Source organism: Lonchura striata, chromosome 3 (genome assembly GCF_046129695.1).
Source record: "Lonchura striata isolate bLonStr1 chromosome 3, bLonStr1.mat, whole genome shotgun sequence".
In the NCBI taxonomy this organism is placed as follows: Eukaryota; Metazoa; Chordata; class Aves; order Passeriformes; family Estrildidae; genus Lonchura; species Lonchura striata.
In genome coordinates, this window is record NC_134605.1 from 108,410,338 (window position 1) to 108,431,755 (window position 21,418).

The 21,418-nt window shown below is 41.3% G+C and overlaps 1 protein-coding gene across 1 annotated transcript in view; it reads right to left on the minus strand.

Annotated features, from left to right (window-relative positions):
* Window positions 1-4,157: 4,157 nt before the first annotated feature.
* The window catches only part of RUNX2 (RUNX family transcription factor 2), a 195,861-nt gene continuing 178,600 nt past the window's right edge, over window positions 4,158-21,418 (minus strand). The window contains exon 6 of the mRNA XM_077782469.1: window positions 4,158-4,492. Within this exon, the coding sequence (XP_077638595.1) occupies window positions 4,485-4,492 (8 nt within the window). The 3' untranslated portion in view covers window positions 4,158-4,484. The remainder of the gene's footprint in view (window positions 4,493-21,418) is intronic.

The following is a 21,418-nucleotide window of genomic DNA, read 5'->3' on the forward strand; positions in this document are numbered from 1 at the left end:
ATATCAACTGCAGCCCAACCTCTGACTCCCAAAGGTGCGATTAACAAAAAGAGCATTTTTAGAGTTTATTTCTTCTTTTCACCTAGACCTCAATGATGTAGGCCTGGAAGCAGCATCTGTGCTGTTGTCGCCCCAGCAGCTGACCTGGATTATGCATCTCCTTGGATGCTGTGAACAAGGTGGCTCCTGTCCCTGCTCCCACCTCAGCAGCACCAGCTGTGGGGTTTTCTGCACTGGCCTCTGCAGGCAGAGCTGCAGTGGCTCAGTTGGAGAGGAGCTGAGTGCCTCTGTTAGATCCCTAAGTGTGCTGAAAGTTCTGGGCTGTCCTCAGAGAGCCCCTTGCTGTTTTGGCATCAGAGCTGCTTCAGGCACAACCACTCTGGAGTCCTGCTGTCTGTGAAGGGCCATGCTGACAAATTTATTTTGTAATGCATATTCTTCTCTTTGGAGACCAAAAAAGGATCTGTACCCATTATTTCAGTACATTACAGAATCATAGAATCCTAGAATGGTTTGACATGGAAGGGACCTTAAAGCTCATTTTGTTCCAATCGCTTGTCCTGGGCAGAGACACTTCCCACTCAAAGCTCCAACCAACCTGGTCTTGAACACTCCCAGGGATGGGGCGTCCACAGCTTCTCTGCCCAACCTGTGCCAGTATCTCACAACTCTCACAATAAAGAATTTCTTCCTAATAGCCCATCCAAATTTACACATTCAATTTAAAGCTATATGTAACAGGTCTATTTAAAGCTCTTTTTCTAATGTTATCCTTTTGTGTTCCAAACATCCTTTTAGGCAACCAAACAAGTGTTACTATCTTTTGGGTTTTGTTCCCTAATAAATGAAGACAGTGAAGGGAAATAGGGAAATCTGGGTGATTTCCAGCTCTGGTCTTTCATCAGCTACTGTACAACAGGCAACTGTTAGAATGTGGGAAAGACTGAGCTATTGGAATAACCCTACATGGTTGATAGGAAAAGGAAAAAGCAGAGGAAGACAGCCCAACTAGCCTGTAGATATGTGCAAACTGAGATATTCTTGGATTTAACCTATATTTAATGAACATACCCTAAAAGTCCATGTACCCACCACAAACCCAGTACAATCAGCCATTCTTTTCCAAATATCTTGACCCAAAATCCCCAAAGAGCTATCAGATATTTATCACATACTTGAGAAAGAAGAAAGTACTTTCCAAAAGTCCTTAGGAGGTGGAAAAGCCAATGGCTCCCAGATGTCCCAATTGCTTCCCTGCAGAATAACCTTGACTGGGTGCTCAGATGGCTCTGGGGTAGTAATTTTGGCATTGGTGTAATGTGCAAGGTAGAGGATCCTCACCTGGGAGCTTGCAAACTGCATGTAAATCAGTAGGCTACCCTGCCACCAAGACACTGTGCAATGTGTCTCTTCACTCAGCATTATTGCTGAAACTAACTCCCACTCTTTGTATTTCACATTCTCACCTCATATATTACTGCTTGATTTGCCAACAAAGCCCAAGAACAAGAGGGTGAGAGGTTTGTGTCCATCATGTAATGGCTACAGAGGTGGGTTTGTATTAGACTTATTATTATTAATCTTGGGATGACTCCAGTTTAATTCTCAGAATGTAAAAAACAAAGATTTAGTTCACGGTATGTTTGCAAAAAGGTTCAGACTATACAAATAAGCATCTTGCTGCAACTGCAAGTAGAGGCAAGTTCCAGAAAGAGAAAAAAACCAGTCTGATGCATGTCATCTTGTGGTTTTTTGGTAGATTAATGAAAAGCCCACACAGCATAATTATGTTTACAATAAGCTTACAGGAGTTTTCCCACAAGGTAGAGGAGAGTCATAGAGGGATCAGGTTAAACCAATTATTTAACCTTTACAGAGCTAAACTTGCAAGTGTTTCAGAGGTAGGGAAAATGGACTATTTTATTGGTTGCTTATAACCATGTATTAAAACAGTGGGGTCTTTTATTTTTTATTCCATTACTTTTCAGGAGCACATCCTGGCAGATTCAATTCAGATGACTGGGAAACAAGTTATTTGGTACCTAGATGACTTAAATATTCCACTGCTAGCACAAAATTGCTCTTTAGTACCATGAATGATTCGCCTCACAAATAAACAGTCTAGTAAGGCTCTTCACAGAACATGGCACCCAGATTGAGGGGTTTTATTTACAGAGCAACTAAATAAATTATTGAGCTCCACTGGAAGATGTTGCATTCACTAACATCAAGATTTCCTTTTCTGGAGTTGGTCTTTAGGGCTTGAAGCAAGTGGGCAATGGTGGAAAGTACTGAAAAGAAAACAATATAGTATCATTTATCAGGCCTTTTGCAATGTCAGCTCTCCATTGTTCATGCTTTAAAAAACCATAGTTCTTGGATTTCCTAATCCATCAGAGAGACATGCAGTTATTCTGGTTTAGACATTAGTATTTTTTTTTGTTTATTCCAGTTCCAGTGGACAAAAATCAAGTAAACCTGATTAATTGAGTGGTCTACCTATGTTCTTTTCCAAAGGATATTGCAAGCTATGATATAGCAGAGCTTGAGAAACACAGATATAACACCCTAGGGGATAAATTCTATGGATGCTATTGACAGAGCATCTATCTAAATGATGTCCCAACTAGTACTGGGCAAAATCAATTTTTTTTTTTTGCTTGGCTTCAACTTGAAAACATGGGGGGAAAAACCCATTACTGCTCAAAATTCAAATGCTTTGACAAACTGTATCATGGGGAAAATATTCAGAACACTTGATGTGTTTAATCTGAATTTGGGAGTGTTTTATTTTCACCAAGATAAAAAAAAAAAAAAAAAGAAGGATTTTGTAACAAATTCTCATTTCTGTCACAAAATACCGAAAAGATTTCTTTAAAAAATGCTCTCTAACCACACCCAATTAACAGCCAGCTGCAGCCAACAACATGCTTTATACATCCAATAATAAGCAGCTGGCATATGAGAACAATGTAAATGAAAGTAATACCCAAATGGTCAACCTGGAGCTCTCCAACAACTCACTCCAAAGCCATTCCCAGGTGACTTCCATGCTGGCACTGCACACAGGTTTGGGAAAGCCACCTCTGGCTGCAGAGAAATCCAGCAGAGGCACCCCGGCCTGTGCTAGGATTGAGCAGCATGTTCAGAAACAAGCAGAAGGACCCCACAGGGAGATGTTAACCTTTTCCACCTGCAAATACCTCCTGGCACTCCTCTGCTCCCTGCTGTGTCTGCTGTGTGCAGGGTGGGTCTCATTTGTTTGGTGATTTTGGCAGGCGGCTGACGGGGTAACGGAGGTGCCACACCTGGGCGTGCGTGGACTGATCCTTGCTCCATGTCCTACAGCAGGTGACATTTGCTCTTTAAAGGAATCCCAGTGTCAACAACCAACAATAAATGAGCCCCTGACCTACCATAGAGCTACCTGGCCAGGCATCAAAAAAGTACTTAAATTCCTGATTGGCTTTTGCGCAGTGTAGACAAGATAATGCCTTGGACATCTCAAAAACAGATCAAGCATTTGTAGTCGCAGTGTTTCCAGTTCAGCAACTCAGCTCCTATTTGAGCAACAAAGATGTGTAATTTTCTAGTTGTGCTAGTCATATGTGAGGGAATTGAAATCTTTTCACACATCTGAAAATTAAACCAATTACTAGAAACCATAAAGGAATTGGCTGACTCAAGATCTCATCCAGGAGTGGGAGTGGGAATAGATAAAGCAACAATCTGAGGTTTTCATTGCATGTACTCCTCCCAACATTTTAACCAGACAAGTCAAAGTACCACAAAGTCAAGCAGAGATATGGAACCACCTGATAAATAGATCACATTTTCTGAATCATCTACATTGCTTCAAGCAAACAAAGCACAGGTAAAAGATGTGACATATCACCTCTCAGATCATGTCTTCATTCCAGATAAAAAAAAAACTTACAAACATTCTCTGTCACAATAACTTTTATAATTGCACAACAAATTCTATTAAAACACTCTAATTTCCAATAATTTTTGTGTTGCCCAAGATTCTGTGTTGGAACTAAATTTTCCATTTTGGTATTATTTTATATTTGATTTTTATTTTCCTTTTTTATGGGGAAATTTAGGGTGAAATAGCCATATGCAAGAAGGTTCCTTTTTTTTTTTTTTTTTTTTTTGGCATTTAGTTCTGGACACAATTGCCTTTGATTTATAATGGGAATTTCAACTTTTACAGCTGGCTGGCTTCTATGGTTGAGATGAGTCTTTTGCATTCCCTGTGAGAATCTGCCCAAAACTGGCAAAGTTTCAGTCTTTTGAAAAACACAATTCACACAGTTTTAAAGACATTAAGCAACCTCCTCAACTTCTTCCTCTGTCCAGTTCTTCTGTTATCTCAAATGAAGAAGTCCAAGAGGGTGCTAGGGAGGCTCCAGCCCTGCTGATGGCTCTTGTGGGTGCCGGGAGCATACCTTCGGCCAAGTTGATTTTTTCAGACTGGCTTCTTAAAAACCTAGGAAATAAAACTATAAATGTTAACTGCAGGATGATGCAAAGATTAGAAATCACTGAATTTTAATAGGTTTGTGCAACTTCAGTTTGGTTTCTTGTCTCTAAGGGGTGTTCATGCAGATTTTATTGGTTTGAGGACTTCCTGCATTTCTCACTGTCCTCTGCCTCAGTGCAAGGAGTGTCTGCTCTGGGACCTGACATCCTGAATGAAGGAGACATTTTCAGTCCTGCTCTCAGTCCTTTCAAAGCATGAAAAGGGTGAGACAATACTAGAAAATGAAGGCTGCAAGGCAAGAATGGATGGTCTTGTGTTTAAATTAGTTGAGTTGGATTCTCTTATTGTGGTGTTTGTTTAACCCATCTTTGGTCACTGCAGCCAAACTCTTTCTACAAGTCATTAACTTTGCATTTCTCATCTTCCAGGTACCTGATAAGATCATGGATTCTGACTTTGCAGCAGCAGCTGTCATTCCCAGCTGCAGCCAGGATCAGGGCATGTGTCTCATACTGTGTCCCCCTAAATTCCGTTTTCTATCCCCCTGTGCTTTGCGTCTCTGACAGACCTGCAAGGATGACAGCATCCCCTCCTCTGTTTTGGGAAGACATGAGTGAATGTTTGTGAGTCCCTTGGATCCCGTGCTGATGAGCCCCACAGGAGAAGCCACAAGGAAATTAATAATTCTCTCTTCAGAATGAGATTTTTACTGTAAATAAGGCCTGGGGTCGCACCTCAGATAATAAGCAGAGAACAAAATATTGAATTAGGAGAGCACCATCCACTCTGAATGAGGTGGTGGAAAACATACAAGCTGTTCATTTAATTAAAGACTTATATAATTCATACACACAAGGAAAATGATTTAAGGTTCATTTTTGAGTTAAGAATTGATTTGCAACCTTAATAATGCTCTTTTAAAACAGTGTGTGGGTGGCATGTATGTTTGTTATAGCCTGCCAGCCAGGTAATTCAAGGAAAGAGTGAAGCTTTGAGCTTTCAGCCCCTAGTCATTTCTTATGGATAATTCACTACCTGCACATCCTTCCTGGAAGCTGCTACATGTATGTTACTGATGGCTTATAAAAACAAAACCAAACCAGAAAGATGTAATGCAATATTTATTTAAAATCCCTGTTTTGGGAAATCATTGAATCATGTCTGTCTTGAGGCATTGTGGTTCCTTTTCTAAATACTTCTTACTGAAGATATTTCACCATAAAACAACTACTCTAAGGGTTGCCTGTTCCAGGGCCAGGGAAGAATTGTTTGAAAAGCAACTTTGAGCCTTTCAAAATTAGAAATTCTTTGTTAGAACACCTTTTATTTTCTTTAAGATAAAAACTGCACTTCTTTTTGAGAACATCAGTTATTATTGCAAGGGATTTAAAAAACTTGTCCTGAGTAGACTACTATGGATCACTGGGGTTTTACCTGTGAGAGTGGGGTTTATTTTAATTATGACAGCAGACAGCTGGAGTCTGTCAGGGCTTTTACATGAACCCAGCTACATCTGTCATGCTGACCCCACTTCCACTTCAGATGTGGTCAGACACTATGGCAACAGAAAAGTGATGCTGCAGCATGAAGCTGGCATGCTAGGAAGATTTTTTGGGTGGAAATATCTGGGTCCCAGTTTAGGGACACCCACAAAGACTGTAACAAAGACCAGAAAGCTCAGGATTAACCACTGAGGACATCTGGGGATAGGGCTGGGGGAAGCAGAGGAGGAAACCCTCACTGAAGGATTAAAGTCCTACTTGTGTCACAGAAGGGAAGGGTCAGGTCAAGGCCAGCAGAATGGGAGCGCTTAAAATGAGCATATTTGGCCAATATCTGCTAGCACAGGTGTCCAGTTACCATCCCTGTATCGTGTGCTTGTGTTATCTGCACAGTTCCAAGCCACCATGGGGTAGATACAGACAGCTGGGGCAGTAACAAAACATTGATTATTGCCATTCCCAATTCCTGTAAGTGTGCATATTTTGATGAAGAAAATCCCCAAGAGGCACAAGTCAAGAGCATCTCTAGTGTAAGTGCCTGGAAGCCAATAAAATGAAACATGTTTTCACAGTAGCCAATCAATTTGTCTGGGGACAGGATTGGAGGTTTTTTACAACCATTGGTGCCTCACGTGAAGCACCTACACCTCTTTTGTGAACATATAAAATTAGGGCAGCCTGACAAAGAAAAGGATCCAGCAAAAGTCACAAAAATTTAAGATCTGACCCAACAACCTTTGACTTTATTCACCCAGGTCTGTATAATCTTCTCTACCAGGAAATTAATACTTTCTTGATTTGGTGATGCAGTTTGAGAGCTGAAATTTTTGAGATCTTGAAATTTTTTTCTACTGACAAATAAAAGAGTAAGAAGTCACTTTAGTGGGGGGAAGAAGCTGGTTTCTCACCCACACATAGTGCCCCTAAGTCCAAGAGCTCAGTCATCTGGTTTTCTGGAGGAGGAGGGGAGGAATTCTCACACTCCCTTTTCATTCATTCTTGTCTCTTTTCTTCTTTTTTGTCTCTCTCTTTTCCTCTTACTAAACAAAAGACAAGGTTGCTTTCCTGAACCGCACAGGACACTTTAAAATAATCCTAAGAATGCCTCCAGAAGGACTGTAAACATATTTCTCCCTGGGATTTAATTAGTAGAAAGAGCTGTGCAACCACCAAAAGTGTATTTAAAGCAATCTAATAGCCAGTGCTATGATGAAGTTTAACAAGCCAGTTTTTGTCTGAAAAAAGAGAAGGGGTCTGGACAACACCTTCGCTGTCAAAAAAAATACACAGTTAAGGTAATAAATAATATTTCCTCTGTTGCCAGCTTATCCGTTCTTATTTTACCAGCCAATGCAGCAAAATCTTAATGCAAATATGTGCTGCAATCTTCATCTATCCCTCCCTCCCTCCCTTTTCTGTTCTCACTCTTTCGCTCTCTCTCTCTCTGGGATTGGCTTATTTAAAAACTATATTTCTGCCTAGGCATTCAAAAATGCTGAATGCCTCAAGCAAACTAGTAGAATAAGCATGTTTCTCTACTGTTTCTTGGCAGGGTCCACCGCCTGAGTCCTGCTTTAAATTAAAGCACATGTGGCTTTAGTTTAGCATTATCATGAAAATGAAATTACCACTTTAGAAAAGTCAAGTTATTTTGGAAGTGAAAACTGCAGGTCAGAGCCCACCAAAATTCCAAAACCTTGCTCGAAAAATGTCTTGTTGAAGGTTCAGAGCTGCTGCCATGTACAGTGCATCCTTCTGAATTCTGATTTATAGTCTTCCCCTTCATGTTTTCCTACATTTGTTCCATGCTCTTGGAAAAACCTTCCAGACTTTGGCCCTTTGTCCCTGGCTCCCTCTGCAGCTCCTCCCCTGGAAAGGGGAGAGACATACAAGTTATCTATCAGAAATCAGCTGCATTGACCTGAGGCTCATCCTACTGTTTTGAAGTGCTTTTGAAAGTTGTCCTGGCTCTGGTAAACACAACAAAGCCAGGTTGAATTGCTGCTTGTTTGCTCAGCTAAACCCTCTCTGTACTATCAGACTCATTTTCTTGCCATCAGATGAAGGCTGTGTAGAGAGGAGACAGGAGCCCAACACTCTCCCAGCTTGGAATGGGCTCTTCTGTGCTCTTTTTCACTCCCAGAGGTTTCAGTAGGTGGTAAATCTCATCTGCAACATGGTGGTTTGAACAGGCTTTGGGTTTTATGTTTAGAGTGCAATTGTAAAGCTGTGTTTTACCTCTAACATAATATTTAGGTAAACTAGACATTTTTTTTTTCTCTTCTGGGCTGGTTATCACACAGAACTAGGTAATTCAAAAAAGTCCACAGGTACATATCAAGGTGCTGCTATTGAGAAGTGGGTATTGACTTGTCATGTTGTAGCAACGATGAGCTATCTACAAGTTGTCACTTGCCAGAACCTGAACTCTACCAAGTGGGTGGATTCTTGAAGAAATATCATCAGATTGATTCTTCTGCTCCACAACACTGTTTTTTATTTTATTGTAATTCCACTGGCTTTGGTGGAGTCAAGCCAGTCTCTGGGATGTTTGGGAAAAAGGAGGAGTCCACCATCAACATGCCAAATATTGCAGCCGAGTTGGAATGGCCAGTGCATTGTATAATCCTGTGGAAACATGTACAATGATTGTGCAAATGGAGCTGTGATCTGGCTAAGAAATCAAGCCAAAATAACTCATCCTGTTTCCTACGCACACAAGCATGGACACTCACACACTCAGAGAGAAACCATGTCTGGAACAAAATGATTTTTCATCCAAAATTTCAGAGACATTTGGAAGGACAGGAGAATGGCGAGTGCCAAGAAAATTTTCCCCAAGCTAAGAATTAGTAACATTGCCTTGCCTGTTAAAGTTGACCAACATGACTGGAATCGAGGGTGAAGTGACTACTGATTTTCAGAGAATTTGCATCTAAATGGAATATTTAGAATCAAATCAAAATGAATAGGATAGAAATAGAAATAGAAATAGAAATAGAAATAGAAATAGAATAGAATAGAATAGAATAGAATAGAATAGAATAGAATAGAATAGAATAGAATAGAATTATATTCTATATATAGAATATAGAATATATTATATATATATACATATAGAATATAGGATAGAATAGAATAGAATAGAATAGAATAGAATAGAATAGAATAGAATAGAATAGAATTATTCCGTTGGAAAGTATCTACAATGATCATTCAGTCCAACAGTAAAGACCCTTTAGTAGGTACCTACTCCTAACTTTAATTCAGCCCACCTACAACCCAAAGAGCTGGTGCTTGGCCCTCCTACCTCTATCTCTTCCAGAGGGATTATTCATAAAAGCAGTCATGACTAAGCATTGCCATCACAATGAGTAGAAGGGGGATTTTTTTTCTATAGAGAGATCCTGGGCAAGAGGTTTGGTTTCATCAGTCATGGTGCTTCAGGGCATGGGGATGAGGAGAAAGGGACATTGATAGTTTGGTGCAGAGGACATGAATTCAAACCCACCAAGATGTGCAGCAGCAGCTCTGGACCAGTAACAGGCTGGGAAGAAGCTGACAGAGGCCAGAGGGGCCATGGAAAAGTGCTGATGGTTCAGTGGATTGTAGTGGATGTGGCAACCAACCCCACACATGCAAAGCATGGCTGTACTGAATTTTGATCAGATCCTATGGAAAAACACCTCTTCAAGTTTAAAGGGGATGGGAAAGTGAGGGGTTTAGACAAGTGGTCATTTAGGCAGGGTGAGGGTTGGCAGGGAGTGAGGATGCAGCTGCCTGTGAGGGCCTCTGAAAAGACAGGGGGTTTGTTTGTGGGGAAGGAAACACAAGAAGCAGTTTCATGAGGCAGCTGGGATAGCTACAAGGTAAGGACGAGACCATTTATTCCTTCCATCTTTCTTCCTGAGCATTTTTAATCAAACTTGAATTTGTACTGAAGATATGCTGCTGCTGCTATTCCTGCAATTAATCCATATGAGACCCTTCCAATTCAAGATATTTTCTGATCCTCTGACTCTACCATCCTCTCACACATGACTATCCCCTCCCATCCCATGTGCCAGCATATCCTAGAGTCAGTTGAACACACTCTGTGCTCACTATGCAGCTTTCTAACACAGGTTAGTTCCAAGTAGGTGTCACATATCTCTTATTGCCAACACAGAACTCCTGCCAGTGCTCATAGGATACAAAATATGCAGCAAGTGGACACCTCTGCTGAGGTGTGCTTCCAACCAAGCACCCTGATTCTGCAACAAGCAAAAAAAAAATAGTTTTTAATAAAGAGTCTTAAGTTTTATATCTGAATATATGACTTTCACAGATGAAGTAAGGCATCTGGTGAAAAATAAAGCAGTTCTTAGTGTTCATGAATAATAAGAGGCTCTAAACTGACTATTGTCAATTCAGGAGAAAGCAAATATGAGCACAGGTGTCAGCAGTCTAAAATGCAAATAGATGTAGACAATTAGTTAGCAAAGACTAAATTATAAACCAGAAAAGTCACATTTTAATTATGCTCATGCCCCTTGAGCTCATTTCTTGAAAAATGTGCAGATCTGCATGCAGCAGGGGATCAGGAATGGTGAAGAGAATAGTGGTCAATGATGATCATATGTTTGTATGATATGGCATCTGCAAAAAGGGAAGTTGAAAAAGAGACAGCTGGCAGAGGCTTGCAGAAATGGAGGGTTATGGAGAAAATAGAAATATTTGCTTTCCATTTTGTAGAAGATAGACAGGTTTAGATCAAAAAGAAGTATTTTTTTTTATCAGAAATGTAATTATGCAGAGGAACTAATTGTTGCAGGCTTGTACAGAAGCCAGAAGTGTGAATAATCTTCAGGTGAGACTCAAAAATCCAGGAATAATAATAGATGTGCTGGTGAACAGCCTCTAACCCCAAAAAAACCCTCTGCTGAACAGTCTGTGGGACAATGAGAGGGCACACTATGAAAACTCCCCCTATTTTCACCTGCTTATCACGAGCTTTACCATTATTCTATCAAAGAAATTATGAGGGAGGACCTTCTTTAATATAATTTGCTTGGGTTGGTGCATTCAAGTTCAGTGTGGAAAGCCCTACATTTGAATCCTCTCTTTGGCTTTCAACCCAGACCTTTTTTTTCCTTCCTGCAGAGTGCTATGTACCTGCTGACCCATCCTCTTCCCTGAGTGCATCTGCACCATCATGTTGGCTCATGTCTCAAGTCTGTGCAGAACCCTGAACTCTCTGATCAACAGTGCCAGTGTTAAACTCATTTTCTGACTCTCCACTGGCTCTCCAGGCAGAGCAAATTCAGGAATCCAGGAATGGGAAAGTAGGTGGGAGATGATCTTTTCTAGTGGTTAGCACATGCATTTGAAACACCTACTTCTAGTTCTGCCCCATGTATACACAGGAATAGATATGGTTTTATTTTCCTGTGATGCACACTCATATAATATAAACATAAGAAATATTTGTGTTATATATTATTTCTTAAGTACATGTCTAATGAGAAGAGCAATAAACCCTGAGGGAGGGCAAGAGTAGGAAATTCTGTCTAAATATCCTGTAGACATTTTCTGCATCAAAAGGAGGTGGTTCAGCTTTGGATTCTCATTACAGACTATATAAAATGTCACTAAAACTAAAATAGACCCTAACCAGCCACACTGTGAGGCAGATTTTCAGCCTTATTTCCTTCTCCCACACTGACCTGACTCAAACTTCAAAGGCCTCCATAAAGCCAGAAGAAGGGAATCACTCAGCTGGTCAGAGTCAAGTTTTAGGCCACCACAAGAATGCAGTTCATTGCCCAAAGACATTGGGATGTTCTAGAAGATTCTAGAAGGTAGGATGTCTGCCAGAATGTGGCAGAGGTTTGGAATAAGACATGCAAATGAAGATTAATACCTGCAAGTTGCTGTCTTAGTTCCAGGTGTAGTTCATGAAGTTCTAGCTGGCAGAGTTAGTGAAGTCTTTACACTGATTCAGCTGACCAGATTTAGGTGTCTTAATCTGCAAACTCTCTCCCATTCTGGCTTCCTGTGACGGTGAAAAATCACATTTCTGAAGGAAATATATATTTTTCTAACATTAGATTTATAGTAAGATTCTCAATAATCTAGATTTTGTTTTGTAGACCCTAAAAGATGCCCATGGTGGCTCATTTATGGATTTAATGCTCTCTGTCCTCTCTGTCTCTCTGTAATTCCCCTGTTTTAAGAAGGTGAAAAGGTTACTTCCTTTTTTCTATAGGATATGGCAAAGATAAATACAGCAAAAGTTTTTCAGCTTTCACATACTGTAGCTCACCACAAAATAATTTAACTAGATAGATGCTAAGTAAATAGAGTATATAGCAGTTCTCATTTACAAAGATAAGAAAAAGATTTTTTTTGTTCTATATTTTTTTAATGTATGGGCCAGAATTCCACTGCCCTATCTCCATACTTACTGTGAAAGTGTGAGAAAGAAATATGTGTTTAAAGACTTCAGTATCTCTTATTTGGTTAATGTCCTACAAGTATTTAAATGAGTCATTTGATGGCTCTGCACTTTATGATTGGTTAAGCTATTTAACATACTTTATTGCTTCTGTGATTTATTGCCTGGTGAGGACACTCAAGAAAGTCTGAGAACCTCTTTGGGGTTTATTGAGCTGGTACATATTTTATGCTGATTTCAAATAAATCAATGTCTATTATAGCATAAAAAATGGGAACATTGGAAAGAACGTTGAAGAGAACTATTTCCGGAGCTTTGTGCTCTGCTTCATGCATAAAGCATGAGGGCTTCATTAACATGGAAGTATGTGCATGTGAACCTTTGGGTCCTTATTAATCATTTTGTGACTAATACATGAAGCTCAATGATTCCCATAAGCTTCCCTAAAAGAAACCATAACGTACACACTGTGTGAGATGGTTCCCCAAAGGAGTGTGTAACTGTAATGTCTCAGACACCGCGTGCAGGAATGTCTTGATAGATGTGCTGTTCAACGTGTCCTTCCCTGCCCTACTCATTGCTTTTCAAACAAGTCCCTCTAGAAATAAAGAAGAGCATCACCAGTCCTTGTTTTGTTCAGCTGTCACTTTGGTCATTCACAGCCCTCAGGAGTTCTGTCATTGATTAAATGAGAGCAGGGCTGAATCAGAAAAAATCCCCAACCATGTAAGTTTATTGACCAAGTGGCATAAGTTCTCATTTGGATGGAGTTGAGGTTTCAGGATGATTGAATCATGACTCTCTTGGCAGTTATCTGTGGGCTGTGACGTCTTCTTTATGCACCTTCCTGAGGTTGGAGAAAAACAAGACTCCTTGAGTCTCTGCTGTGCTAAATGAGAGTAGTGAGATAAACTGGAAAATTGGTCCCCCAATGTTTCCTGGGGTGGTAATTCCCAGTAGAGGACTAGAAGGACAATGTCATAGTAGTGCTGAATGGTAGTTCTTTCAAGAAGTTATTATGCTCTCTTCCAGTCTTGTGCCCTATGCAAATTTAATATATCTACTCTCTGCTTCATGGACTGACCCCTGTGAAAACTTCTTGACAAGTTCTATCTTCTGATTTTGGCAGATTTCTACCTACTCAATGAATATAATAATTTGGTCAGTTTTTCACCTAACCTAATTTCACCTGGACTATATATCTTTAGTTTGCTTATGAGAACGGCAAGTGAAAAAGCATCAGTTGTGAAACCCTTCGACTTTCCACAAACAGAAAGACCTGTTTTCCTCTTTTCAAAGAATACTAGATTGGTTTATTCTTGGCAAATTCTTACTGGCTGCTACTCATGTCCTTAGTATTTTCCAGGTGTAATAATTTGTTCACTTGTCCATTCCAGAGCTTTTCTGGGGCTAAAATATAAATTTGCTGGCCTAAGGTTCTTTGGCTTCTTTTTCTGCCTCTTTTTATAATGGACACTATTTCCAGTTCCAGTTTTTCACCTTTTCGCCAAGGCTTGTCAAAGATAATTGCTAACACTTGTAAGTCTGCTTTGGCCTGTTCCAGGCTGTGTCTGTTTGTGTGAGCATTGTGCTGCAAGGGCAGCGGATCAGTCCTAAGAAACATTTACTCTCAGTGACCACACTCTGCTTATTTGCTTTTTCCCTCAGACTGGCTCTAGTTTGGTCCCAGGGATTTCATGCCTGTTAGCAGCTACCAATTAACACTCCCAAAGTGTGTCTTCCTGTTTAGTTTCATTCTGAGGTCTAAGCCTGTCTGTAAAGAAAACCAGAGCACATTAAACAGAGCTGATTAGGAGATCTTCTATAAAAGTGCATTCCCCAGCCAAACTCAAGGGATGTGGAGCTGCACTCTCAGCACCCTAGACCAGAGTTCATCAGTCTCAACCAATCTGAGAGCAAATAAATCATGGAACTATCCATTGTTCATGATGTTGATCATTTTAGGCCTTTAAATGAAAACTTATTGAAAAAGGTGTTAAATGTATCCTTGTGTCAGCTTCATCTGACAATAGTTCTTTCTCTGTTGGTAATAGGCCAGCTCTCCTTGGTTCTCTTCTTACTGCTGATGAATCTGTAGAATGATTTCTTCATACACTGTATGTTTATTGAAACTTTAATCCTATTTTGTGTTTTGGCTTCTCTGAGTTTATTCCCTCATGTGTTTTTGCTCTTTCCATATACTCATCCAGGTAATCTGCCCCCTGTGTTCACTCCCACTTCTTGTGCTTGAGATTCCAAGGGTTCATGCTTTAGCCAAACAGCCTCCTGTGCTTCCTGGTTTTGCCTTGCACAGGTTAAGAGGTAATATCAGAACATAAGCTTGGACACAATGACCCCTTAAGATATCCTGAGAGGACAGGCTGAGAGAGCTGGGGTTGATCAGCCTGGAGCAGGGAGACCTTTTTGTGACCTTAAAGCGGTACTTAAAGCGGGCTTTTTAGAAAGTTGGGGACAAAATTTTTATCAGGGCCTGTTGTGACAGGACAAAGGGTAATGATTTTACTCTGAAGGAAGGTCGATCTAGATTAGGTATAAGGAAGAATTTTTTTACAGAGAGATTCAGAAAACACTGTCACAGTGTTGGAGTTGGTGGATGCCCCATCGCTGGAAACATTCAAGGTCAGGTTGGAAAGGGCTCAGAGCAACCTGATCCAGTGGAAGGTGAACCCCTCATGGCAGGGATATTAGAGTAGGTGACCTTTAAGGATCCCTTTCAATCCAAACCATTCTATGATTCATGATTCTGTGATCCTTCCAGTCCTTTATTTACATAATGATATGACGTTTTCCTTTGTGATGCCATAGCAATAGCTTATTAATATTGCTGGAACATTGCTCCTTGGAGAACCACAATCTGTTCCAGTAAGACTGTTGCTTCCATGCATAAGAAAGAAAGAAGAACATGACCTTTTTCAGACCTGAAATCAAAGACTGTCCAAGATTTTCAGGTCATTTAGGAAGAAGGTAGGATGGCACATACAGCCACAAAGCTGTGTTTGGAAAACAGCACTTCATAGCAAGTTGTGAATAGACATGAGTGAAATTTAGCAACTGGTCTGGCTGAGGATTCAAATTTCTGTGAGTCAACAGACTGGCTTTTAACCAGAGGCAGTCATGTCTAGCATCCTGCAGGAGTTGAAAACCTACTGTAGCCTTGTAAGTATCCAAAATGTTATGCAAAAGCAGTGACTTTTTTTGTGGTGCTCTCCGTGTTTGGTTTCTTTTCTTTTTCTTTTTTTTTTTGCACAGAAGTTGTTCTGAGGACACAAAGTTCTCATCCAGAATCAGAAGTCATGGCTTGCGTTACAAGAGTACAGGAGAACTGGCAAGAAACATAGAGCCCATGAGAACAAACTAGCAGCACAATGGATTTGTAATATTTAATCAAATTCTTGATGATCACAAATCTTGCAACACATTCCAAAACTACTAAAAACGCTATACAGAAACCAGCTGAGCCAATATTTAAAGCCTTTTTAATTTAACAGAACCCATTTTTTATAGTATCCAGGATATGTTTCTGGCTTTCCTACTTGTCACATGATCTCCTGTCCAGATGTGCTGGTGTATATCTAGTAGTGGACCAGCCAAACCACAGCTCTTTCCTCCTGCTTGTAGCGTGTTACTGTAATTCAACCATACTTCTCCCAGCTACAGAAGCACTACATTAATATGTGGTATAACAACAATAACACAGGAGGGGATAAAGCTAACCATAACTTTAACTGCGTATCTAAAAATAATAATAATAATGGAGTGACCCTATTCAAAGAGGTTAATTTGTGTGCAAGGTATAAAATCCAAATATGCAATTGTTTTGCAAACTTCACATTTTTCTCACCTGCGACAGAAGATTTGTGCTGAGGAGAAGATTTCCTGCAGTTTTCTACAGGAAATTAGCTTCCCCCTTTGTTTAGATCCCACAGATTGTGAAGTACGCTCATGGGCAGCCAGCTCAGGTCTCCTATATTTTTTTGCTGCCTTTTTTTTCTCAGTGGTGGCTGCCACACAGAATAGAAGGAGAAGGGAATTCCAGGCTTGTGGGTTAATTATTAACATAGTTAAGCCTGGCAGCATGCTCAGAATTAGAAAGGAAAAGCCTGAGGGCTGATTCTTCCCTCCCATTCACAGGATAACCCCAGTGGGCTGACTGCGACCTCCCAAGGCAAGGGCCATATCCACACTCCTCCATGGAAAGTTAGTGGGATTCTTATGAATGGCTCCATTAGGAGCTGGGTGGGCTGGATGCCAAAGAAATCAGTGGAGTTGCTTCTGATTTACACGGGGATAAGCATGTGGGTGTATTAAATCCGTAATCCTCGTCCCCACCGCAGTCAGAACTCAGCAGCTGGGTTGTGCAAAGTGTCACAGAGAGCCCTGGGGTGTCACAGAGCACCGAGGGCCCCATCCATGTCAAAGAGCCTTGAGGGTGCTGATTCAGGGGCATATCAGGCATCTCATGAGATGATGAAAAGTGGGCTCAGCCAACTCAGTCCTAAACAGTGATTTCAGCTCATGTGCTTGTTCAGCCTCCACCACTCCAGAGCCCCAGGACTTCATCTTGTAGATCACTGCTGTACCTTTAGAAGGTGGAGTTATTTTAAAGAAAATGAGGTCCAGGCTCTTCCTGCCTTGCTGGCACATGCTGCTTAGGTGGCAAATGAGTCTAAATGAACCAGACATGACCTGCAGTCAGCACAGAAAGGAGGCCACCAAGACCTCACTGCCTTCTGAAGGTGGCCTAGAGCTACTATGCTAATTTATGTCCCTTAATTTAGATGGCCTGGCTCTAGCCCAGAAACACAGTGAGCATATTTTAAGGGTAGTGAGGCATTTCTTGAGGAAAATTTAAGCAGTAATTCCTGCTGAAAACTGAGGAAATGATGAGTCAAACCCATTTGGGTGATGTTTCAAAGCACAGTGATCATTTCCTCACTTTTGTAGAACTGCCTGCCTGTACTCTGACTCTGTCATGGAAGTGTCTGTGGCATACTGAGAGACTGAACAGAGCTCCCTGGACGTCATCCTCACCAGTGACATGTCCTTGCATGATCACAAAAGACAACCAGTGGCTCCCACTGCTGCTGGGCCCTGAATTAACCCTATGGTACAAAAATTCCCCTTCCTGAGCCAGAGTCAGTCTAGCACCTCACTGGCGTTGGTGACCTTTCCACTCCAGGTCTTACCTCTGAAGCTGTCCTGACATGAATTTGAGCTGCTGCCTACTGAGCCAATGAGCAGCAATATTGGAAAAGCTCTGGGTGTTCATTTCCCCACTAATACCAATGACACCTTGTCACCAAAGGAAAAGATAAAGTTCTGCAAATCAGGGACCAAAGACTTTCTAAGCCCCATATATCCAGAAATACACATCCACTCCCATATAGCATCTGCCTGCTTCATTTAACCTCTCCTCTCCTCTCCTCTCCTCTCCTCTCCTCTCCTCTCCTCTCCTCTCCTCTCCTCTCCTCTCCTCTCCTCTCCTCTCCTCTCCTCTCCTCTCCTCTCCTCTCCTCTCCTCTCCTCTCCTCTCCTCTCCTCTCCTCTCCTCTCCTCTCCTCTCCTCTCCTCTCCTCTCCTCTCCTCTCCTCTCCTCTCCTCTCCTCTCCTCTCCTCTCCTCTCCTCTCCTCTCCTCTCCTCTCCTCTCCTCTCCTCTCCTCTCCTCTCCTCTCCTCTCCTCTCCTCTCCTCTCCTCTCCTCTCCTCTCCTCTCCTCTCCTCTCCTCTCCTCTCCTCTCCTCTCCTCTCCTCTCCTCTCCTCTCCTCTCCTCTCCTCTCCTCTCCCTTTCCTGACTAATCTCCATCTCATATCCTAGTTCTTGATACCAATAAGTTCCAGGCTGAACACTAATAAGAGAAGATTTATTTCTCTGTTTTCCTGTGAGGAGGATGATTTTTAACATGGAATTTTTTTCTAAAGGAGAAAAAAAAAGAAAATAAGACAACAACTAGATAAAACAACAACTAGGTTTATTGTTTGTTTGGGTTTTGTTTGTTTGTTTTTGTGAAGTGACAGACATTTAGACACCTCCTGGTTCCCATTTGCTCCCTTAATAAAACAATTTTTAAGAGTCTTTCACTCACCACACAGCATTAAAGTTCAAGAAGGAAGGGGATTGACTGCTTTTATTGTTTTCTAGTGTGGCCAGGCAGTTAGTGCTGAGAGGGTGTGTGTGTAAATATACATTATAATCACATTACAAATCACTGCCAAGCAGAGCAAATGCAGACTAAAGGATGTCTGCAATCAGAAAAGAGATCACATAGTGGGTTCCTGCAGCCCCAGAGTCAATGGGGAGGTACCTTCCAAATTGAATTTTTAATATGTTTCATGGAAAGGTGACACCTTTAAGGTCAGTGTATCCCTGGCACTGTGCCAGCACAGTGATCCCTATCTAGCTGGTAAATTCATAGAGGCACAGAGTATGCTGAGCTGGAAGGGACCCATCAGTCCAACTCCTTGTCCCACACAGGACACCTCAAGAGTCACATCATGTGCCTGAGAGAATTGTCCAAGTATTTCTAGAACTCTCTCAGGGTTGGTGCCATGACCCTGGGGAACCTGTTCCAGTGCCCAGCCACCCTCCAGGTGAAGAACCTCCTCCTAAGATCCAACCTAAACCTCTCCTGACTCAGTGCCAGCCATTTCCTCAAGTGCTGTGATTGGTCATCAGAGTGGAGAGATCAGTGCCTGTCCACTGCTCTTTGTGAGGATGTTGAAGACCCCAGTGATGTCTCCCCACCTTTTCTCCAGGCTGTAAAAACCAACTGACCTCAGCTGCTCCTCATCCTGCTTCCCCACCAGAGCCTTCACCATCCTTGTGGCCTCTTTTGAATGTTTAAGCTGTATTAATAAAGAAACCATTATTGTTGCATATATTATGGAATGAACATTAGCCTGAGAATGTAAACTGAGGCAAATTTTCCTTGTACATTGCCTAATAAGAATTTAAATTCCTAAAACAGACTCATGAAGTTGATGCCATCTGTATAGGAGAGTCATAGAATGGTTTGAGTTGGAAGGGACCTTAAAGATCATTTTGTTCCAACCCTGTGCCTTGGGCAGGGACATCTTCCACTAGACCAGGTTTGGACACTTGGACACTTCCAGAGAAAGTGGCACAATTATCTGGAAATGGCCAGGATGCCAGTACATGGCATCATGAGGGAACACTAAGCTCTCCCAGCATTTCATCTTGGTTTCCCCTTGGTTTCACCCACTTCAGCAAACATGAGAAAATAATCAGATGTTGCCAGTAAATGATATTTGCACAAGGAAAAACCCAGCAATGCACTGTACCGACTCCACTGTTTGCTCAGCTCTAGATGGCAGAGAGTTATACAAAAACAAACACACACACCCAGAAGCACATCAATATCTGTCTTGTTATCACATTTACATGCTTTTGAAGAAAGTTTATAATGCAAAAAGATGTTTTCTACCCTACCTTTCTTTTCAGACAGAATTTTTTTTTTTAAATGATTGGAGTTACAGGGTTATTCATGAATATTTAACATTTTAAACACATTTTGTAAGTTTTTCCCTCAGTTCTCAGTGCTAAAATCACTCTTGCCTCTGTGCCTAGCCATCTTATCCTAGATTTCTTTACATGGAACCATGATGCCAATAATCAGTGCACAACACCCACAGAAGCACATGTCTCTGCTCTATCTAGGCTTCCTGAAGCCTGTTTTAATATCTCAGATCATATGAACCATCTGTCTTCTCAGTTGGTTCATGTAAAAGGCAGCTGAAATGGAGATATGGGCAGTTCAGATGCACAAAGCACATCTGGTTTCAGGTGCCAATGAAGGAATTTGTCACTGAAAGCCAAGGCCATGAGAAAAGATCTCTGTTCCTGCTATGTAACAAGTGCTTCATATAAATAGCTAAAAAACAGCTCTTTCCCCACAGAAGTCATGGTCCAAAATAGGATGTCCATCATGAATGCAAATTACGGGCAGTGTACAGGGAAAAGGGACAGCAGGTAATCACATTTGAGACCCTGTATGTGTCTTTTATTCATATTTTGTGAAGAAATTGGAATTAAAGCTATTTTTGCATGACTGGGGGAAGGGAAGGCAGCCTTTTCTGAGATTTTAAGAGCCTTCAGCTCTGCAGAGTAGGGTGTCTTGATATACCAGGGCTGGGAATAAAGTCAAAGCAAAGAAAGAGCCTGGAAAGCAGCGTCAGTGGAAGCTTGGATGCTGCTGTCATCTTCAGCTGCTTTGGTAAGATGAGGAGGTTACTTCAGAGAGAAAGCCAAAGACTTTCCTGTAGAAGTTGAAGATGATTTTTTCAGCTGTGATTTTTATTAGGATAACATTTGCTCATGAATTTAGACAAAGCAAGCATTTTATAAAGTTGATCTAACAAAGTTACCTCTCATAAACACAGGAATAAACTCTCACTGTGCTCCCTTTTCCCTTCTCATCCACATTCTCACCTCACTGTCTGCTCCAGAGCCAGCCCAGCTGATATCACTGGATGGTGCTCAAATCACAGCATCTTTCTGACAGCAGGACACAGATAGCAATGCCTTCTCCTGGCAAAGCAGGGCCCAGTAAACAATGCTGGTTTTGTTAGCATCATTTTAACTTCCTAGATCCTCTTCGTTTGTAAAAGGGAAGATGGGCCTTAAAGGTATTTCAAAGACAGCAGTCCTTCAGAGGTATTGCTTCTGCAGCATAAAGGATAGATCCAGCGAGGATGTGAACGTGTTTTGAAGGGATTGAAGCAAGGAAGCTGTGTAAGGCAGGGAAAAGGATACCCCCACAGGCTCCCTGGCTGTTCCCTGAAATTGCCAGAGACTGCAATCAAAGGAAGGCATCTTAGGAGAAGATTTGGGAATATTTTATGAAACTTGACTTACTCATTTTAGGTTTGGGCACATGATTCAGAATCAGAAATGAGAAAAAAATGAGAGCAAGGTCCCAGACCTGCCATGGTTTTGACTTCTGCAACCCTTTGCT